The sequence below is a fragment of the Leuresthes tenuis genome, unplaced genomic scaffold (genome assembly GCF_036924035.1).
Source record: "Leuresthes tenuis unplaced genomic scaffold, fLeuTen1.0.hap1 SCAF_17, whole genome shotgun sequence".
Taxonomy (NCBI): Eukaryota; Metazoa; Chordata; class Actinopteri; order Atheriniformes; family Atherinopsidae; genus Leuresthes; species Leuresthes tenuis.
This window is the reverse complement of record NW_027325371.1, coordinates 8,033,667-8,056,033: the sequence shown is the minus strand read 5'-3', so window position 1 is coordinate 8,056,033 and position 22,367 is coordinate 8,033,667. Positions and strand designations below refer to the sequence as shown.

Here is a 22,367-nt window from a genome sequence, read left to right as displayed (position 1 = left end):
TTGCCACCACTTGCCAGCTGGCTTGCATCCTCTGGCTGTTCTGTTCAGCAAATTCATTGGCTTACACAGCTGAGCGTCAAGCGCAGGGGGTTGGCCCTGACGAGGAGTTTATTGTCAGGAATGCGTAGTAGCGCTCAAACAAATTCACTGAACCGTCTGTGACACTGTGCTGCGCTCCTGTAGGTATCGTCCTTTAGGTTGGGACGCGTTTAACCTGGATTATCACCCGTGGGTTACCACACAATTTTCCTTGACATTTCTTTTTATTATGCTAATTTTTACTTGAGCAGACCAGAACATCGTTTGTGTTTATTGTGGATGAACATTGTTTAATTTGAAGACACGACTTAAATGCCAAACGCAACAACAATGAAAAAAAACGGAATGGTGACAGAGATCCACACCAGGATAAGAAAAGACCCGTTCACAGCCAACTATGAGCTGGTGGGCAAAGAACTGGGCAGGTGAGTGACTATGTGCGGAATTCAGGCATTCATTGCTGTGACAATCCGTCTGCTGATTTTTTTTCTTGCGCTGTCTCTGTGACCGGACTTTGCAACAATATGTAGCTAATCCCTAAGCAAATCTGCTAATCATATTGGATTTATTCTCTACGCGTGTTTTGGGAACGTGTTGATTGAACATTTACGATCCCGCATTCCATCCCGTGAAGTAGCAGTGCTTGGCACCTGGAACGCGCAATGGTAATGCGCTTTTGGGGGACTTGGCTGGAAGTTGTCGAATTAGTTTTGTCGGTGAAATTTCATGCGACAAATGTGTGTGATGAGTTGTGTAAAAATGAACGCTTTCATAAACTTCAACTTTAAACCTTCCCATATATTGCTGGTTGCAGCTGTTGTCCACGCGGTTCTTAAATTGCGCAGGTTACCTGCTGTCTAAGAAATGTTGTTTGGGTTTTGAAACTCTACTACCTATGCTATCGTCTGTTGCCCACGTGTGTGGTCTTTTAGATCCTTCTTTACTGTAGTAATGGCAACCTCAGATGTTATGAGATGTACTTCAGATTTAGTTTGAATTCATTTTAGGACTGGATAGTTTTACTGTGATGTCAAATGACAAACTATGCAACAAACTGATAGAACGAGACATGAAAACGGAGTGATTGTCATACCTTTTAGGAACATTGTTTTCATGTAATCATAACACATATTGTATAAAGATTTACTGGACCTGGATCTGACCTGGATAATGTTCCATTTCATACCGTATCATGAAATATCCTTTGTCATCTAAAATCAGTCCCTTTCTGCATCTCTCTCCCTGTATCTCTTAACCAAAATTGCAGTTTGTGGTGATGTGTAATTGCCAGCCAATGAATTGCAGATTAGTGATATTTAAGTAGGTTTTCCATAGTGTACTCAACTAAATGACTTCTCAGAGAAAATATGTCAAATTAAGACAGAGCTGCTTTTGGCTTGGGCTTCAATGATGGTTGTTGCCTATGCAAATTCTGCATCTTTGTTAATAACCACACTTTAAGCTTATTCCCGAGAAGGGGAATATGAAAAGAGTCTGTTGGCAGCAGACAGTTTTTCTTTTCAGTCATCTTGGGACATCTGTGACACCAGACAGAGTTGGCTTTCGGCTGCTCTTGTGGTGTAGGCTGCAGCAACCTCTATAAACTTCTTCTCTTTCCTTTTCCCATGACTTCAACGCAACAACATCCTGAGATCAGGCCTCATAATCGCATTAAGTGAAAGAATGTATGCAATGTTGCAGGACTGGAGATCAGGTGTATAGTCTGTATTTAGGGTGTTGACCATATTAGAGCCAGTTGGTGCCAGTTTTATTATTTCCATAGTCGCTCAACCCTTACAAGGTCAAAAGAAACAATAAGAATCGTTGGTCTTATTTTTAAAGCCTCTTCATAATCACGCTTTGTATTATGAGCCGGGGTCTCCTTCAGAGGAGAGGACAAAAAACACTGCAGCCAAGTCAAAAGCAGGAAGAGGAAGTTGTGTTGTGTGTCAGTCTGTCTGAGTAATAGGCAAATAAGAGCTGTGAGAGCTGTCATTTCTCAGTGCGCATCAGGCATGAGTCAGTGTCCTGCTGAGTGAGACAAAACTCAGACCCCACAGGAAACCAATTTCTCAATCAAATGATCACCATCTCAAGTGCTGGAGGGGAATTAGCTTAGTCTCACATTAAAGTTGATAATTGAATTGAGTTTAGTTGCAAACTTTTCTATTGTTTTAGTCAAAGGAAAAAGGAACAAATATAACCAAATAGTTCTTTGCATCCAGAGCATGGCATAGTGTGAACGTGGCCAGCTGGAAGATGGCCTTGTCTTGTAACCTCTGACCTGCTGCCAACCTTTGAAAAGGCCTCCTGTTGCTCTTTTTCATAGCCCCTGGTCATTTCTTTTCTCTCCATTTGTAGTTCCCAGCCCCCAGATCTGAACTTGGCTAATTAAGGATGAAAAGCATCTGACAGATTTTTTTCCTTTTCACTTTGAACAATGATGCATTACCATTCTGTTAGACTAGGAAACTACACAAGAAAGTGAACCAGTCCTCATAGCAGCCAGGATGGGAGCCAAAACAGAATCAGACTTGCGCCAGAACTTTGCTGTTTTTGGTCAGCAGCACAGCAGTGTAGGGGTAACGCTGTGTGGGAAATTGACTGGCACCATGCTGACTAGACCTTTCTAACTTGGCCTCTTCATTTCGATTTATGTACTGTTCAGTCATCTTTTCACAGTCTGTGTTCAGTTTTCCCAAGCCTTCATCTGTATGTGTGAATTGTAAGGCTCACTGAGACTATAGTTGGACATAAATGATGAGGTTACAGTATCCATTTTTGCATTCTGTTTAGGCTCCAACATAACAGAAACAGCAGTGGCCCCCTGCATGGCACAACCAGCCATGGTCAGGTGGGTGGTCTTAGTCTCGAAGCCCCTGTGTTTAGCTGACTGGTCAGCTTTTGTATGACTGTCAAAGGAGAATCAGTCTCTGGCAAAGCGTCTGGGTGGAGGTGTCAACACAGTTCCATTTGTCCCCACTGCTGTCATCTGTAAAGAAAGAGAAGTGGACAAGGCCTCATTATCAGTGTGGGAGGGACGGCAAATGATTGTGCTGGTTTGACTCGGAGTAGCAATTTTGCACACATCGGACATCCTGCCCGCACCCATGGATGACCCTTAACACCTCCCTTTAATCCATCAATGTATGCGTACAAAAATGAATGGAAGTGATAGGGTTGAAAAAGTAGATGCTCTTTTGTCAGTCCCATGTTTTACCACTGACATCTATCAACCTTTTGTTGCACCTCTTTGTTTTTGCTTGACCTATAAAGTGGCTATACCCTTATCAGGCCCCTGCCCACTTTCAGCAGCTTTTCCCCAAAGTGTCAAGCTTATCTGCCTTCTGTCAGACCCTCTTTCAGGCTAAAGGAAAAGGAGGAGAAGGGGTAAACTCTCAACCGAATGTATAATGACACCTCCCTTAGCAGAGCATATCAGCAGTCACTAACGGTCTGTATTTTCAAATGATGCCATTTAACCTCCTTATCTCTGTACTGTTCCATAACCGCGCCCTCAGTATTGTACATGCAGCTCTTTGGCAGCCTTCTTATAGTCTATTTCATAGTAAATTAAGTTTCAACTCCTTGTAGTTTAATTGTCATGAGTATGTCCAATGGTTACAACCTTTCGATTTGTAACAGTTTAAATGACTTTGATTTACTTCAGTGGCTTCTTGGATCTGGAACAGAATAATCTATGATTAAATAGTAACAAAAAACAAAAATGTGGTTGTGATTTTTCTGGCTAACCACTTATTTGGGCTCTTCCCATTTTTGTTTCTTAGGGGAAAGTTTGCAGTGGTGAAGAAGTGCATTGAAATGGCAACAGGGAAGCAGTATGCTGCCAAGTTCCTGAGAAAGCGACGGAAGGGAGAGGACTGCCGCATGGACATCTTGAACGAGATTGCTGTGCTGGAGTCCGCCAAGGCAAACCCCTATGTGGTGGCTCTGCATGAGGTCTATGAAACCAACTCTGAAATCATCCTTGTTCTTGAGTGGTAAGTCAACTCTGTAGACGTTACAGATACCTCATAGAGCTCTTTCAATGGTGCATCAGTCTGTGTTACAGACATACACAACTAACAGTGGCTTTCACTGGTGATGACACAGAAGTAATGGTGGTCTAAATTACCTTTTTAAACTTTCCTCACTTATTTAGTTTGAAACTTATTTAAATTATTTAATTATTAAACTCTCTGTTACCACCAGGATGAAAATCCATAGTTAATATTATTCCTCTAAAAGCTTTCAATCTCTGGGGGCTTTCTTGTAGTTTAAGTATTACCTATTCATTTAGTTTTTACTTAATGGGCAATAACTCTTTATTTAATTTGTTTTAGTTGGAGAAGGCCTCAGTGCATCTTACAAGCATGTCATGCAATAGCCTGTATTTCGCACAAGCAAAGCTTTGGTGTTTTCACACACGCATATGTGAAATGCACAGCCTTGCATTACTGTTACATGAACTCTGCCTTATATGGAAGTTCTCTCTTTCTGTGGTTCTTTGCTCTTCTCGGTCTTGCTTCTGCGTCTCATTTCTTGTTATTGTAGATGGCAAGAGCTGTCACTTTAAATACCAATGTGGTAAAACGTTGCACTGCTCACTGTGAGAAAATAAAATACTGAGACAACACTGAGCAATAAATGAGTAATTTTGATTCTACTTTGAGTTATTACTGACCAGTAAAGGTAGTGCGTGGGCAGTCTTTGACACAGCAAGATCATCCCGGTTGTCTGGAATGGTATAACAAGCAAGTGTTCTTTGACAGCTCTGATGACATAGTTTAATTAAGATTTTGGAAGGTCACTTGGCATCTACATTACCTCACTCAACTCATTAGAAGGGGATGACTCTGTCCAATTATGCTTGAGCCACATTCCCCTTACCCTGTTCCAGGACCGGGGTCCTTCACCTTCTTAGTACTCACAAGTCATTCCCATCCCAGACATGGAATTCTTCTGCAGAACAAAAGCCTCCCTGTGGAGATGGCTGTGTTTGACCCCTGAGTGAGTGTGAAAGGGGAAGTAGCACCATAATTCACCCCTGCATGCCTGCAGAGAAAACATAGCAGGAGGTCAGTTGGTGTAGGTTAACAGTTCCTCTTCCTGTATGTGAACAATATTTTTGTACCCATTAGCTTGCTTTTTCAGTGTCAATAACTTCACCACACGTGTCCTGAAAGCTGCAGAAGCCTTCATAGCGAGACATGTGGCCGATGGAAAAACTGCACCTCCAAAGTGTCTGACTTCAGCACTAGTTTCAAGAATTGCAAACCATTTTCCATTTCCTGTGGGTTTAAATGTAAGCAGCAAGTGAGGCTCCCAAAAGTAGCACACTACTGTGCTGACAGAAAATGTTGTGTATGTACACACTCTTCTCATAGCCGCAACCACATCCTTGTCAATGAAAGAGAAATGACAGAAGTTGAATTTTCATCATCTTTAGAAGTGACGCTCCATATGCGTCATGACCACAAAAAACCTCCAGCATAACGACAGGTTTGAGAGATGGACAGTGATGAAAAAGTGAATCACCTCTTGAGTTCTGAAAGGTGTTTTTACACAATATCTAACAGTCAGTTATGAATTATCAATGAATTATAGATTGAATAACTGTGGCCAAACTATTTTAGAAAAGGTTTTAGTTCGATTAGACTTTTGACTGTCCTGTTTTGAATACTTTTATGTCCTAAATAACAGGACTATGTTTTATTATAGTTTTCATTTCCCATCTCAAGGTTGCCTCGATCTTTGCTCCTCCTCTGTGTAACATAACCCAGACCTCACTTGAACTGAACTGGGCAAAAAGTGTTGTCCAGAAACCTGAGCCAACAGTCGGGTTAGGTTTGGCAGCACTGGTTGACAGGGTCCTGATGGTGACGTAAATGAGCACCAGACTTGGTGATTAACAAACAAGGACTTTGACGAAAAGCCGAGCTAAAAAGGATGACTTGTTTTACTGCTTTTGCCTCTTTTCTTCATTTTCCTCTACTTTCTCAGAATTTGACATTCACATTTTGTCTTGACTCTTCTTTTAAAACGATTTAGCCTCAATCTGCCCTCACAAAGTGTGCTCACTGTGGCAGCAGTGAATGTATTTTTGTGGGTTGGTGCAGGGGAGGATGTGTGAGTACAGGCACAGAAGTGAGGACATTCTTGGAAAGATGGAGATCACAACAAATTTTAGCCTTCGGGGAAGTAAGAATTCGTTCTTTGTGGAAATTAGTTTTTCTGTTGAGTTAAAGACAACGATCCTTATCAATACTTTGAATCATTCAAGGGCTCTCTGCTGGCAGCTGAATGAAGCAATTGAAGCACTTTGTACGTACATGCCCTTAAGTGCTCAGACACGAACAGTAAATTCTGGTATGTTAAGTCGACAGAAGAGTGGAGTTTTGACAATCTGGGCCCAATGAGGCCAAAGTTTAAAGGTAAAATCAGAGATGTTAGTGAAACTACACTCGTGGGATGGATTTCCTAAGTGAAAATAAAATACCTACTCTAGGTTGCTTGTGTTTGATTGTGTCTGCACTGAAACCCCTCCGGTTTAACGAGGTGGGTCTCAGGAATAGATGCTGTAAGATAGGTATTTGGTGTGTATTTGCTGTTGAGTGCAAAGGGAAGGGGATCGGAAGAATAATTTAGAGATGTACTTGAAAACAAACAAAAGAACGTGGTTTCTATTTTCACAGCTGAAGTTGGTTAAAAAATTAAAAAATGCAGGTTTAGGAGTCTAACGGGAGATTGGAAGGTTCTGGTTATGTAACATTTCTGCCCATGGCACGGTCACAAAGTTTTCCTCTGAGGATAAAAAGCATGTGTGCTTTCTAAATCCCAGACACATGGTTGTAGTTTTTTCGGTGAACTGTCAGCTTCAGGCATTGATCTTACTGATGTAGCATCTAACATAAATCCACCATGTCTCCACCTTACCTAACTATGCTGCACAACTGTGGCGAGATCAGAGAGGAATCTGACCATTCTGACACTGCCCTGCTCCTACTTTCTCATTCTTATAATTAGTAGTATTAATTTAACATCAGTTCCTTTCTATCTGAAATGCTCTAGGCTTTGATTAGTTGGACACTGTTTGCTTCTGCTTCCTTCCCCTATTTTAGAAAGCTTAATTGCAGTAAATCAGGCTATAGCAGACCTTATCTGAAATTGCTGGTAGCTGACATAACCATTGTTATCTCTGTAATATTCCATGAGAAAAGGAAGGTACATTTACAGGCGGGGTTCCTAAAATTGTATTGATTTATGCTGGACTTGCATGCAGTCTGTAGATGTGGACAGACTTTGTTCCCAAGCACATTAATGAGTAGACAAACTGTTATCTAATCCTAGAGAAAGTGGAAATTACTTTGGGTTTGTTCTTCAAACCTATGTTTTTTTTTGTGAACATGTGTTATTCAAACTGAGAGGAAGGGGATAATTGTGCTCTTTAAAACAGTTTATTACGACAAGTTAAAATGAACAATAAAAATTAAATAAGCCAAACTAAAGTCCACTGGATGGCTATCAATAAACTGTTATTTTCTCCCCCTCTTTTTCGGATTATTCTCAGTTTTTTTTTACTGTTTTTCTTACAGTGCTGCCGGTGGCGAAATCTTCAATCAATGTGTGGCCGACAACGATGACGCTTTCACAGAGAAGGATGTGATACGACTGGTTAAGCAGATCCTGACTGGAGTGGCCTTCTTGCATCGAAACAATGTGGTCCATCTGGATCTGAAAGTAAGGACAGTGAGAGAGTTTATGACAATAGAGGAAAGTTTCCCTCGAGGGGTACACTGCCAAAGACATTATTGCTGTTATGCAATCAGACCTCATGCATTGTGTCACAGCCCTGTTCCCATAAGGAATCACTCTGTAAAGGGACCTGGCAGAACTATCATGTTTTCTTTAATGGGTCATGAGGTAAAAAGGCAATCATCATTGAGATTCCTTTACTTTTCTCACACATTAACAGTATCTGGTTTCTACTTGATTATTCATTTAAGCATACATTGTGTAATGTGCAGATCCAATACACCAAACTGTTTTCTTCTTTGTGTTTGCATGTTACCAACCAACTTTGGCATGAGGCAGGTCTGGGTCATAAGCAAGCCCAGTTATATGTACACGACAGTATTTACGCACACTAAAGAGCCATTTACGTGTAGGACAGATATATCCTACCTGTTTTCAGTGTCGCCTGATAGGCTTAGTGGATGATCTGAGCTCAGAGCAGCAGTGTGTGCGTTAAATGACGAGCTATACCCCTAATCTTCTCAGGGCTAGTTACTTGAAATGTCTTGATTTATACATGTATACAATTAATGACATTTGTAGGATCTCAAGCTGCTTGAATTGTAATTGGTCATTATGTAACATACCTTTGCCTAATCTGCTTGTCCTTTCAGCCCCAGAACATCTTGCTTACCAGTGCCAGGCCTCTCGGAGACATTCGTATTGTTGACTTTGGCTTGTCCAGACGTATGGACAAAATCACAGAGGTCAGGGAGATCCTTGGTACCCCAGAATATGTGGGTAAGTTCTGCTTTAAGCTTTTAAACTCCCAGATCCACCTGTCTTTTTAACTCGAGTGGTATATATCATGACTAATTGGGTCCATATGTCTCTTTTGCAGCTCCAGAGATCCTGAACTATGAACCCATTAGCACTGCTACAGACATGTGGTAAGTGTGCTGCTTTAGTCAGACTGTTTCAGACAATTTTCAGTCTGTGCTGTTTCTCTGGAAAATTGACATACACAGCACTGTGACATCACCTCCGAAACATGCAAAAAAATGTCGTGTCTAGACTTTTAACCACATGATAGTTCTTACTACATACTTGTCTTTAATTGATGACATGCAACACCATGGTGGAAGTTGAACAAATCAGTTGTTAAAAAGTGTCACAAAACACATTCTAACTATCAAAGACGACATCTTGCATTATGACCTCCTTCTTCCTCATTCTGTGCAGGAGCATTGGGGTCCTGACCTACGTCATGCTGACTGGCGAGTCTCCATTTCTGGGTGATGAGAAGCAGGAGACATTCCTCAACATCTCCCAAGTCAATGTAGACTACTCACAGGACACATTTGAAGGGATTTCCACTCCAGCTGTTGATTTCATCAAGTCCTTGTTGGTAAAAAACCCCAGGTGAGGCTGGATGAACATAATCAGATTGTTTTTCAGCTGAATCTGATAGATTTCAATCAGCATCACCTTTTGATGATTTAAACACCTAGGATGTGAGTCAGGTTAAAAACTGACGGAAGTGCGTCCGCATATATCTAGCATATATCTAGATGAGTGTGTGTGGTAATAAGATTTGCGTCACATTTAATTTCAAAAGTAATTTCCTTTTTTTTTTTTTTTTTGCAGTTGGTGGCTATGTAAAAAGACAACAATTTAGTCTGGTATCTTTAACTGGGTGAATAGTTCTGATTAATTTCAGTCTTTCTCTAATCGACTACAAATTGTTTAAAGCAGCCAGTGCCACATCTTCCAGTCAGTATCTTTTAGTTTCAGCAGATTAGTGGTAGAACTGGTAAAAGGTGAAAATACTCAAGTGTTGTGGTTATCAATGAGACGTGAAGGGGGGAAAATCTGAATTAAAAAGTGCTGTTTTTGTGGTTTTTATAATTCAGTGTTGACATAGAATATGGCTGACTTGAGAGAATGGATTGAGTGAATCTGAAGATCTAAGCGATCCATTGGTTATATAAACTCTTTGGGAATTTCCACTCATCCACAGTGTTGCTGTGTTTGTGTGTGCAGGAAGAGAGCCACCGCAGAGGAATGCCTCAATCACCCCTGGCTGAACTCCCATTCCCACTCGCACCCTCACCTCCATACGATGTCGGCCTCCTCTTTGGACGAGCCAGAAATGAGCCAGTCAGAGTCGGAGCCTGAAAGCCCAGCTTCTTCCCCCGAGCTGGACTTGATCGGGTCATACCTCATGTGCCCGGTCCAAGGCGAGCTGAAGGCGGGCCGTGGTGCCTTTTCTTTCAGTGAGCCCCCTTTCCCCACACGACCTGAAATACAGCAGGAGCTGATCTGCTGACCGATGTTTCACAAGTGGTGAGAGATTTAGTAAATTCACACTCCACAGAGTGGACACTGGACGCCAGTGAGCCTGCCTCTTCTTGGTCTTGTTCTGAACCAGGACCATGCTCTATGGCTGCTGTATGCTTGGCTGCCTCTACTGCTGTGATGCCTGTGAGCTGAAGTGTTTGTGTGGCTGTGTGTTTGGATCATAAACGCAACTCTGTGCTGATTGTAATAATTGCACAGGAGAAATATGGGAGAGATGACGGTGAAGGGAGTGGAAAAACACACAAAGACTTTGCTGCACGACTGCACTGCTGCCTTAAAAGTGACAGAACTGAAGTGGACCCATCTTAACACTGTGGCTTGTTCAACTCTGCACTGGCTTCTTTTTACCCAGTTAGCCTGTTGGACTGGGTTACACAGAGGAGAGGTAGCCTCCTGCTACCTTGAGAATCGTCAAAATGAATTCTGCTTCAGCTGACTTACACATACACAGAATCTTGAAAGAATCTTGAAAGATGGATCTATTTAACAAAGAAATTATAACAGAGCGGAGCGCCTATGCTGAAGCCAGACATTAACGTTTCATTTTATGTTTATTTATGTGTGTTCTATCACCTCAACCCCTTAAGCATTCAAAGCCACATAAATGCCTGAGTTTAAGATTGATATGGTAGCATTGTTATTCTTTTAAGGACAATCTTGAGCACTTTTTGTTTTCGTTATTGGACTTTGGTGTTATATTGAGAAACTAGAGGCTTATCTAGCTGTCACAGGATGTTGTGTTCATATGAACTATTCTCCATCACCCAATGTTTTTGTCACATGAATTTTATATCATAATGTGCCACTTTGTCATCCTCACTTGTGTGTTGAAGATAAATCTGTTGATTAAATTTGTTCACTTTTTTGCACAAGTTGCACAAGATGTTTTGTACTTAACTGCAAGTTTGCCTCCAGATTTCATGCTCCTCGTGTATGTAAGAGGGTTGAAAGCAGAAGATGAATCTTATTTGCCTTTTTGAGAATCAATAGAATATTATCGTTGGCTGATGGCCCAAATTTGTATAAATTTGTGACTTTTGCCTTCAGATTTTCGGGAGCAGAGAAATTGAAAAGAATTTCTCAAAAAAGTACTGAAATGTATATTGTGAGTTCTTATTAAGACTTCGATGTAAAAGTTTTTTTCTTTTTACCAGTGTGTGAATGTTTAACATAATTACTTCACGTTTTATTTTGTATGTTAACTTTTACTTATTACTGTTGTATTCTGCTCTTGAATTTCAGGAAGGTTTGCACTTGTCCTTGTGGACATAATGTTCAAGTGAATAAATGTTGATGGCATGCATTGCAAAATGTAACAAAAAAATAAATAAATACATGTGCTTTTTCTATCAAACACTGCTTTGTGTTATCAGTTTATTATATTTTTTTCACCTCAGCGGTAGTTATGAAATTCAGTCTTTTCACATCACTGATTTGTATCCAATAAGTCAACAACAGGAAAGTATTATCATTGTTTAGTGCAGTATAAGTCAACCAGTTTTCTGTTTGCTTTGTTTGATCAGCATGATTTTGCCCGCTGGTTGAGATGATGAATTTCAGATAATAAATAACCAAGAGATAACCAAGCGGAACGTCCATTTGGCCTCTTTGATATCCAAAGTGTGCCTGATTCCCCCTTCAAAAGATAATTGCAAATAAAATACAAATGATTTCCACTACTGGAAGGCATGTGCACACAGTACCTCAACTGTATCATTTTGTCTCCAAAAATGAGTTTTTGTTTTGTTTTGTTTTTATCAAAACAAAGAAAAATTAACAGGTAAAATCATGAAATAGAAAAGGATGGAGTTCCTGAAAATCATCCAGAAATGGAAATGAAAATCAAGTGACTTGAGCTGATTTGTGTGGCACAGGCCTTCAGGTAACATGAATGCATCTTCTGTGCTGTTGTCAAAAATTCTTTGACTCCTCAGTGAGACAGATGTTGAAGAGTTGGTTTGTATGGGTTTATCAGAATAATCCATTAATTTAATCAAGTAATAGAACTCCATCAAATTCCAACAGAATGTGATTATGAAGTTGTAATCATGTCCAGGTGATACTCAGAATAGTGTGCCAAAATCTCTTCTTTTTGGGTTGAATAGATAAATGAAAATAAGCCTGCTTTGACAGCGACTGGAATAAAAAGCAAAAAAAAAAAAATCATATCATCCATTCTCTTAGTGTTGGTTCCTGCAAATTCAGCATTTAAACTGTGACACACCTGCCATGTGTCATGCTCGGCAGCCGCACACTAAAACAATAAATCTGACAAATGAAACATTGCAAATTTATTTTTGGTGGTTATGTTCTGAAGTACAAATAAACATGTTCACACGTCAACTTAAGTCCGTGGCATCATCAGAATTTAAGTTAAAAGCCCTGACAAAGCCCGGAAGTGTTTGTAGCACAGATGGCTTCATAAAGAGGAGAAATAAGGAGGGAAGATAGCCAACTGAACTAACGTACAAGTTGTTCAGTCCTCATACCTCATTGGTTGGTGTTTACATATTCTTTACCCAAATCTTTCGGCCCAAAATAAGAAAGAACAAGAAACATAGAAGGATGTCTCTGTAGGGAAACACACCACCACACATCCCTGGTGGGTCATACAATGAAACCACTAGGATCAAATCTGTTTGAGTCTATATTCTGTCAGTCTGTCTTTAATGTTTGCATTAGCTGGGAGCGTTTGCTACAGTGGTGCTAACAAATAAATAAAACTGTTCATCAAAATACAAAATATTTCATATAGACCGACATTATCAAAATCCATAATAAAGTTTCACGCAAACGTAACACTGCATTATGTTCTCTGTTTTCCATATTGTTCTTCACCTTATCTGCTCCTGTCCCTGAGCAGTCCGGTAACACCACAAAGGCACAGATTTGTCCTCTTTTCTGCATTTTCAGTTCAGCAGCAACATTGTTAAAAAATAAAAAGCCCCAAAATGCATAGAACATGAAAAATAAACAATAAAAAACTCAATGTAAATGGGTTGTTACAGAAGTATGTAAAAAACAGTAATAGTGTTGTTAAATATATCAAATAGGAGCTTATAATTCCAAAGTGATGATTGGTAAGCCTGTCCTCTTCAAACCTCGTCTCTCATCTTGCATGGGGCTGATGATGAACACGAGTAGCTTTCAGAGTGTCTGCCTGTTTTGAAAGTTCACCTGTGTGCACTGTCAGTGGAAAAGAAAATCTTAAACCAAAACAGACCTCTTTGACCAAGTTGCTTGCAAAGCATCTGCTTTTCATCTCAGCATGTCTATTTACAGAAACTGAGTATCATAAAGAAAAAAGCCCTCTCTTGGGCCAGTCTTCCATAAATATCCAGCAGCCTCTCTGAACAGGAAATGCCAGCATCCTGTTAAGAGGAACTCAGTCGTACTTTTCAGAAAAGTAAGGTTTCTTTCTCTTTCTTTCTGTCTCATGAGCACACTCCTGTGTTTGTTTACTTGTGTCAGGTTAAACAATATCCCTGTCTGCTAATATCCTGAATTCTTGCTTTAATGTGTTCTTCCTCTTGTCTTCGGCACTGAGCCAGTTCAGCTATGCAGTGGCCAGTAAGAAGAACGCAGGGCTTCCTGCAGGGTCCTGGTCCTGTGGCTCTTGCCTGGATGGACTGCTTCCCCTAAAGAAAATCCTGCTGCTGCATGGAGCTGAGGAATGCCAAAAATGTTCATAACTAGCCTCCTTCCTTTTTTCAAACCCTGTCCTTTATGCCTCTTTCCCTCCTACCTTCCTTATGGGGTTTGTTTTCTCAGTGGGAGCTGGTATTGTTTCCATTCTGTAGTGCACACACATTCACAAACATAAACACATTCAGTTGTAGAAGTGGTTGAATAAGTAGATGTTTCTTAGAGGGACTCTCAAGATCAGTTCATGCGACTTTGATAGTTAAGGTTACTAATGGAAAATGATTTAAGACAGATACGGCCACAGTTCATGCTATCTCCTAAATGGTTTGTTCTCTGCAAATTCTGGCTTTGTGGTTAAAAACACCACTTAGATCCCACAGATCCAAACAATCCAAAAAGCCACCAAGCATGCTAGATAACCTACTCTCATCAGTCCTTTTGGACTGAAAGTAAGGTCTTGCTTAATGGTTTTTCAAAGGTTATCTGGCAGCAAATATTTCTTTCAAACACCACAGTGAGGCACATTGCTTTGCAAATTCCATTAGTCTCTCTTGAATCTGTGAAACAACAGTCCAAAAAAAGAGATAACATTAAGATAAGAAATAGTGTTTCTCTTCACATTATACAAACCCTTGGAACAAGGATGTTTTTGCTGCATGCAATTAGTAGTGGTTTCATGTCAAGCCAACCCACTGCATAACCTAAGACAAATCTGTCAGTGCCTCCAGCAGACTTTGATCCCTCAAGGTTTGCGAAAATCCTGAGCTGGGATTTTAAAATGTAAACCTCTTAGGAAGTTGGAAAGGCTAAATTCAACTGTATAGGTCAAAACAATCAGTTATATAACCAGGAATATATATGTGCCACTCACAGCTGCTGCAAAAAAATTGCTATCATAACTGATAATCAAAGATTTGTTTATGTAAATCACTTTTCTTCGTCATAGTCAAATATTTTACGTCATCTGGGTGGATGATGACACATGAATTGATGCATTCTAAAATGGCTTTGGAAAAAATTTAAATGCTTCATAGGACTATCAATGGACTCTAATTATTCTACATACATCATCACAAATGACATCAAACAAGCTCTGTCTAACTTTCTCTTAGCAGCATAACTTTGGGGATAACAATGTCCAGCTGTTGTATACATTCATTTTATATTTTACCATGAAACTATGTTCTGACATTTGTGAGCCCCTGACAATGAATTTGCCTCTGCAAAAAATGTGTTTTTTAAGATGTTACAAGTCATATTGTGAGCAAGATCAACCATTGACGCTGTGGCTGGGGAATTTGGCTTTGAATCTGCAGAATATCACATGGAGTCTCGAAAAGGTAAGGTCAAGCAGCCTGTATATTCTACATAGAATATTGGAGAAACCAATCTGGACTATGAGCTGTGTAGGGCTGCACAGCTAATTTGCATGGACTGTGAGGAACCAATGAAACCAGAAGGAGAGCAGAAGTAAGGAGTCACTATTAAGAGTGTTTTGCTCTTGTTTTGAAGGTGGTAGACATGTAACTTTTATGGCTGACTAGGCAAACCCACCAATACAAGCCCACTTCCAGGCAGCTCTCTCAGTAACACCTTCTCTATCAGCTGAAAAAAATCTTGAGGGAAACCAGTGGTGCATTTCTAATATTGCTGAAGGAGATAGAAAGTGAATACTACATTACCATTCTTCTAGTTGAAAGTAGCTTTGTACTATTTAGTTTTTTCTTTTTGACAATCGCCGTCTTGTTCTAACATGTTGCTGAATTAGTCTAGTGTGAACCCCCATCATTGCATGGCATAGCATACACGGGGCAGGCCAGTGACATCTGCAGGGAGGATGAGATTAGTATATTCGTAGATCCCCAGTCACTAAATGAGGAACTTGTGGAGTCATACCCAAGCCATGTTGAGGCCTTTTCTCGGTGAAAACCTCCAAATGTACAATTCTGGGGAACACAGATGAGTGTTAGAGCATTAATAAGTGCTGAAATGGGACTTTAAAATCTCTGATGTCACAGTTACCAATTTTTATGAGTGTGTACTAATCCACAATATTATGCCGTGAAACACATGGCCATTGTTTTCATCATGATAAAAGTGTCTGTCTCACTCACTCACTCACTCACTCACTCACTCACTCACTCACTCACTCAGTTTCTTTGAGGCTCTGCAGAAGCAGAAGCTCATATTGAAATCAACAATATAATTATCAGATATATTCTTTTTATTGGCCTCCCTGTTGCCTACATGCTTGACCTGTTTATGTTTCTAATAACACATGAAAGGGATATTCCCAACTCCTCATATGGAACTCCTCTTTGACCTCTGGCTCCGGTTGTCTTCAAATGTCCCTTCTTTTTGCCGTGATTTAGCACACTCTGTCTCTCTCAATCTTACCAACTCTAGATCATTTTCTGATCACCATTTCTTCCCCCCTCACACCTTACATAATGGCAAATTCCTTTACGCTTATGTTCCTGATTAGACAGCCACTGTAGAGAGTACGTGGATGGAAAAAAACATTTAAAAAAATGTATGTGTGGGAAATATCTGCAACTTCTAACTGTCTACTTTTCCAACAATCATTTATCATTTCTAACTCTTCAATGCTCAATAACTTGAGTCTTACATTGTGAACTGATGAGGCAATGTATGACTAATTAATGAATGTTTCTTTTTGTTGGAATATGCTCAGTTAATGTCACTACCAAATGTATTTGCTCCTGCTATAGCCCAGACTGCACAACATACATTTATATTTCTGGAAAGCATCGATACATGGCAGCGTTTGTCAGCCTAAAAAGCTTTGGTGTCACTTCCAGCTAATTAGATACTGATGCACTGAGAGAACTTAATAAACAAGCGTGAGGCACAAGAGACACTAAGTGTCATGTCACTTTCACTGCCACTCCTTTTATTTCCATAAGCTTTGCTTGCTTATTTGCCAATGATAATAGCAACTTTTACACTTGTGATTGGGCAGCCTGCTACATTTTAGTGTAAACCAAAAGTTCTTGGTACAAACTATTATAAGAAACTAACATCCACATTAAGTCTAGATGAAGTCCAAAGACTGTGTGCTTTTCTGGCTGATGGATATCAGTAGCTGGTAGAAGTGGACTTTAAGGGGAAAAACAAGGCAAAACCTTGACAGTCACCTGACGCTGTGTCACAGCTCCAAATTCCTTCAATATTTCCCAGCAATAAGGCCAACTGTGACAAATCAAAGCCTGCATGAAATTCTTTATGTTCTGGAAGTTGACTGGGACAAATAATGGAGAACATTTCTTTCACGTGTCCCGGACGCTCATGCAAAGGAGAAACAGGAGAGAGAGAATTTCCTGAACAGGCAAAACACTCGTAACCACTGGTAATATGTTTCTCATGGTGGTGCATTCATCGCTGTGAGGGAGGCAAATGCCTTTGGTTAAGCAGTGCTATTTATTCTGTCCTTGGAAACAGATGAAGAACAACAAAAGCATTCTCAACAAAGAGTAGCACGACCTGATGCTGCTGCCTCTTTTCCTCCCATCTGCGGTGACTTTTCTCCCTCAGCGGGGGGGCACTACTGGCACACAGAGCATCCAGAAAGCCACACAATTGGCCTCCTCACCTCTGAGAGAACTTTTCAACTCAAAAGCTGGAGAAGAAACCCAACCATAACAAGGGACACTGCTAAGTTAATCTTCTAAAGGTTCAATTTCAGTGTGGGTAAGCTCATGGAAAGAAACAATAATACTGCCAGTTTTGTTGTTTGGATTTGCAGGACACTGTGCTCATGAATGCCTGCTCTCGTGTACTGTACTTAAACTGTAGTTACACACACATACACTCACCAGAATACCCACAGTGAACTCTGTCCTCTGAGTTGTTTCAAGCACTGAAGGGAGTCTCAGACTGACAGGAAGCGATTCTTATGTTCTGGATCTTTTGGAATATTTGATTGGAAACCCACAACAGTCTCTATGTTTATGGCTGCAATTTGGTGTGCACTCATTAACAAACTTAAATTAACCCCTTTCAAGGGGGCGTTCCTCTTCTGCTAGTATACGGAAAATGTATACCTTTCATAAACATTTGTTTGCCTTTGAAATATAAGAAATAATATCAACATAAACAGAAAACTCACTTAAAAGCTCCATGAGGCCAGTACTAGCCTGCCTGTATTATTAGAGGGTCAAGATGGCAGCAGCTATTGGCTCTTGTCAGGCTACTTTTTTTGTTTCGTATTTGCAGTTTGAAACATTTATAGATTTGTTAGTATTATAAGTTCTGTAAGTTTTGTTTAAGATTTGCAAAAGAAGAGAGGAGGAAATATGTTCTCGTGAACTTTTGTAATTTCAGTGGAAGTCCTTGCCTACATGAATTCTTTCAGAGTTTCCTGGAGCCAGGGGCAATTAATTAGTTGAAAAGTCAGCTGTCACATCTTTTTATGTGATTGCCACTTGTTTTTTTTTCCTCCATCCTTTGGTTTTTGAGTTATGCAACTTTCACTCACTGAGGTATTGAATGTGTTTGTATGCTCAACATTGTCATTACTGTCAGATTATCATGTTGTCTCAAGCTTCTTGATGTAATCGGCCAAATCAGTGTGAGAAAAAAGAGCCTGGAAACAATAGCTTGGGGTCAGACAGATCGTGGAAAACTGTTTGAAGAACAGGACATGGTTATAAAATCCCAGTGACAAGGAAAGGAACTGCTCATGCCAATCTGTCTTGACAGGATGGCAAACTTTAAAAGTCCTCCTCCGCTAAAAATCCAATTTTTAACAATATAAACATGTTTATAAAGTGCGTTTGTGTGTTACAACATATATAATGAACAAAAACAGACATCAGTGCAATGGCTTCTTATTTCTGCTGTGAATCTCCAGAGGACCACGTACGTCCTTTGAGAGATGAGGTCAGACGTATGCTCATGTGGGGTGGGGCTGTACAGCTCATTTGCATGCAATGTAAGGAAACAGTGAACCGAGAAGCTAGCAAGCTATGCGAATGAGACTGTATAAGCAAGGACAAGTGAGCAGCAATGGCTATTGGCTGGATGAGAGAGCCATGGAAGCCCAGAACTAGCTCCCTGAATGCTTGACTGAGAACTTAGAAGCTTAAACAGTGATGTTTTTGTAATGCAATGATGTAATGCACCTAGATATTTCAGATAAAGTTGCTTGTGATGTTCAATTCGACCTGATGTTTTTTCTTTTTATCATATGGAAAACAGCTATATAGTTTTTTGGCTGACTGGATATGTTTTGTAAAAGTATTGTATGTATTTCTATTCATATCTCTTATGCATGTATGCTAATTTATTTCTAATAAACTGATTGTGGTTACTTCTGTTTCTTTAAAGGGTGGCTGGTTTTCCTCACCCTGGTGTTGGAGAATGATCAAGTAGTCACCATCAGATGTGTGATTCGGGTGTGACCTGTACTGATCGTGAGGAAGTGTTGGTCAATACATTTACACAGGGATGCATATGAAGCCAGGATGTGACACATTTTTGTTAGGTTTTTAAAAAAAGATTTATACTTACCGTACTTATTTATTTTAGCGATGGGCGGCACTGTGATGTGGTTGGAACAGTCGCAGCACGGTATAAAGGGTTCCTGGTTTGAAACCCATTTGGGGCCTTTCTGTGTGGAGTTTGCATGTTCTCCCTGTGCATGTGTGGGTTCTCTCCGGCTTCCTTCCACCATCCAAAAACATGCATGTTAGGTTAAATGATGATTGAGAATTGTTTCCTGGAGTGAACATGTGAGTGAATGGTCATTTGCTTCTGTATTGGTCCTGTGATGGTGGCTGTCCAGTGACCACTTTGATCCAGACTAAAATATATAAAAAGTATATAAAGTATATAAATGAAATGTCTTGCACATGGTCTCCAGGTGAAAACAAAGGATTTTGTTGACTTTTGTGACTTTTCACATAGCACCAGTGCTTAGTGACATGTTGTTGGGACATGATTTAGTAAATTAGTTAACAGAGTCACATTCACTAAATCATGAAATTAGGTCAAAGAACTAGTCTAAGCTAAGGGGTTAGATGTGATTCTGTGAAATGATGAAACAAAGGAGCAACTGGGACTCTGTGTGTTCCTAGAAAATCTGAGATAAATCATAGAATAACATTTCAAACTGGGCTTGACTTAGGACATCAGCTGGGAAAAATGGACGTCTCTGTTGAGTTTGAGACATTCCTGTGACTATGCAGATTCTGGATTATTTGGCAAATTGTTAATTTTGTTGTCAGGGAACAAACTTTGTTTGTTGTAAATTTTGCATCCAAGTGCATGATTTCTTCCATAACAGTATTTCCACACGTTATATGAGCTGTTTGTAAATGTGTTGTCGTTTGTCTGTCTGGAAATTTAACACTGTCATGAAAATATGTGTGGATGGAAACCAGAGGAAGAAAAGAGAACATCAATATTATTCCACAGCTTTAATGTAGCATTAAAAAATCCTTCTCGTGAGTCTGTCATCACACGCAAGATGTGCAAGATGTTAGAATCACACCATTCCATAGTTTGTGCTTTTCAGGTTGGAGAAACTACGTGTTAGTGTAGCTGTTTCTAATTGGCTTAGACAATAGCATGGACCCCTGTTTTTCTGTACCTAGATCAAGAAGACACCAAGTCATGCAGGGTTAGAACAGCTGCAAAAGCATTTCTGTTATCCCTTAGAAAAATCTACTATAACCTTACAGAAAAACAACATTCCTGGAGACAGTTTTCTGCCAAGCTAAAGTGCACTCGGTGTTTGCCTTAGATAAAGAAGCCCAATAATAAGCCTGCTCTCATTGGGATTTTTGCTTTGAAACAGCAGAGTTAAAGTCCCTGGAAGTGTAAACAAAGCAAGATTTCTGGGGCTCTTATGCAAGCTCGCTTTCACCTCTGGTTATACGTGACACACTGGGAAAATCAAATGAAATGAGCTTTTCAAAGAAAAAACTCTAAAATAAATATAGAGCTCTATTATTACCTTAGGCTGTAGTAAAGCGTATGCCTGTCCTTGAAGAAAAAAACAAAAAACATGTGACTAGAGAACATGATGTTCCTCATCCCAGAGTGGCTCAAGATTGTTTTTAGATAGGCCTCCCATGTTGCCACAAGGAAGCAAGACTGTTTTAGACTTTGTGTTGGCAGCGACACCATAACTATGCTCCACTTTCAATATCCTTTTTAAAGGTTCATTTTCAGTGAGCGAAACAAACAGAGAAAACTACTTGCATATATCCAAAGACCTCTACTTTAAGCTTAAACTTCACAACATTTTAGTTATTAGCTGAAAAGAAATAAAAACAAAATGAACAAAGATGAAGAATAACCTTGATCCTGAAATTAGCCCATCTTTACCAACAACATTACACTGATGTACATCTATACTGACCAATCAATGCATCAAATCCTCCAAGAGTGAGACAGTCAAACAAGTCCTTTTAAAATGGGTGGAGACATGAGTGGGCCCTTCTATTAGGACTCGTATTAGCTTTTGATTGAGCAAACTTAGTCAATTACACAAAGTGACATGAGGCCCATTATGCACAAAGTACATAACCGTGCACTGATTTCCAATCCAATCAGGGCGCTCATGGGTAATTTCTTTAACAAATGGTCAGTATTTCATTTCAGACACAAAGGTCAATAACAAGGCAGGAAAACCAAATAAATAATTCATTAGAAAAGAAAATGGGTGTTTTTACAGACACTTCTAACATAGAAAGGGGACATGATTTTGTTGCTCATTCAACGATGCGACTGCACTTACTGATCAACAGTGCCACCAAGTGGGGTGATTACACAACCACCGTGTAGAAATACAGGTTTATGCACATTAAAACCAAGTGTTTTACCTGATTTAATGACATGTTAATTCAACCCTTTTAGTTGCCTTAGAGTTTATATATTTTCACACAAAACCCCATTTATTTTTAATAAAAAATCATTTGTTCTTTCCAGACAATTTCAGGAGGGATTAAAGCACTTTTTAATGATACCTCAAAGTATTTTGTATTTGTATTTTGTATTTGTATTTTGGAGATAAAGACTTCGACTACCGGTACATTACCGAGACAAATCGTTAACCTTTAGAATATAATCATATTACCTATCGAATCATTTCAACTTTTAATAGATTTGGTTTCATATCCATAAAGAAATAAAAAGGTTTTCAGCTGATCTTGGTTCAAGGATTTCCTCAAATAATTCTTTGTAAATTTAATGCAGAAATATTGTTTATTCTAAATTGTTTAAAACTTCACATTTACAAAGAAATTCAGGTTTTAAACAGAAGTTTCAGATCTAAAAAAAAAAATATTTCCTTATATATTCTACAAATATGAAATGAAAAACACCTGCATTTTCTCCTTTACTTCTGACCGATTAGGTACTTCTTTATTTAATCACTTTAATTTGCTTTAACAAGGTTAAGGCAGGCAGAATTCTGAGGAAAGGGTCTTTATGTGGAACCAAGTCCTGCGATTTTTCACCACTGTGGCAGAAAAAAACCCAAAACAAAACAAAGACAACTTCAACCAGCTCTTTCCACTTTATTGACGAAGAGATGTACGAATAATGATGGTTGACCACTC

General features: G+C 39.6%; 1 protein-coding gene across 1 annotated transcript; it reads left to right on the top strand.

Annotated features, from left to right (window-relative positions):
* The first annotated feature begins 130 nt into the window (after nt 1-130).
* On the top strand, nt 131-11,488 carry stk17al (serine/threonine kinase 17a like). Its single transcript, XM_072368071.1, has 7 exons — nt 131-464; nt 3,828-4,040; nt 7,635-7,779; nt 8,448-8,574; nt 8,675-8,723; nt 9,016-9,195; nt 9,817-11,488. Exons 1-7 carry the CDS (start codon nt 352-354, stop codon nt 10,100-10,102), a joined length of 1,113 nt encoding a protein of 370 aa, XP_072224172.1. The 5' UTR covers nt 131-351; the 3' UTR covers nt 10,103-11,488.
* Nucleotides 11,489-22,367: the final 10,879 nt, after the last annotated feature.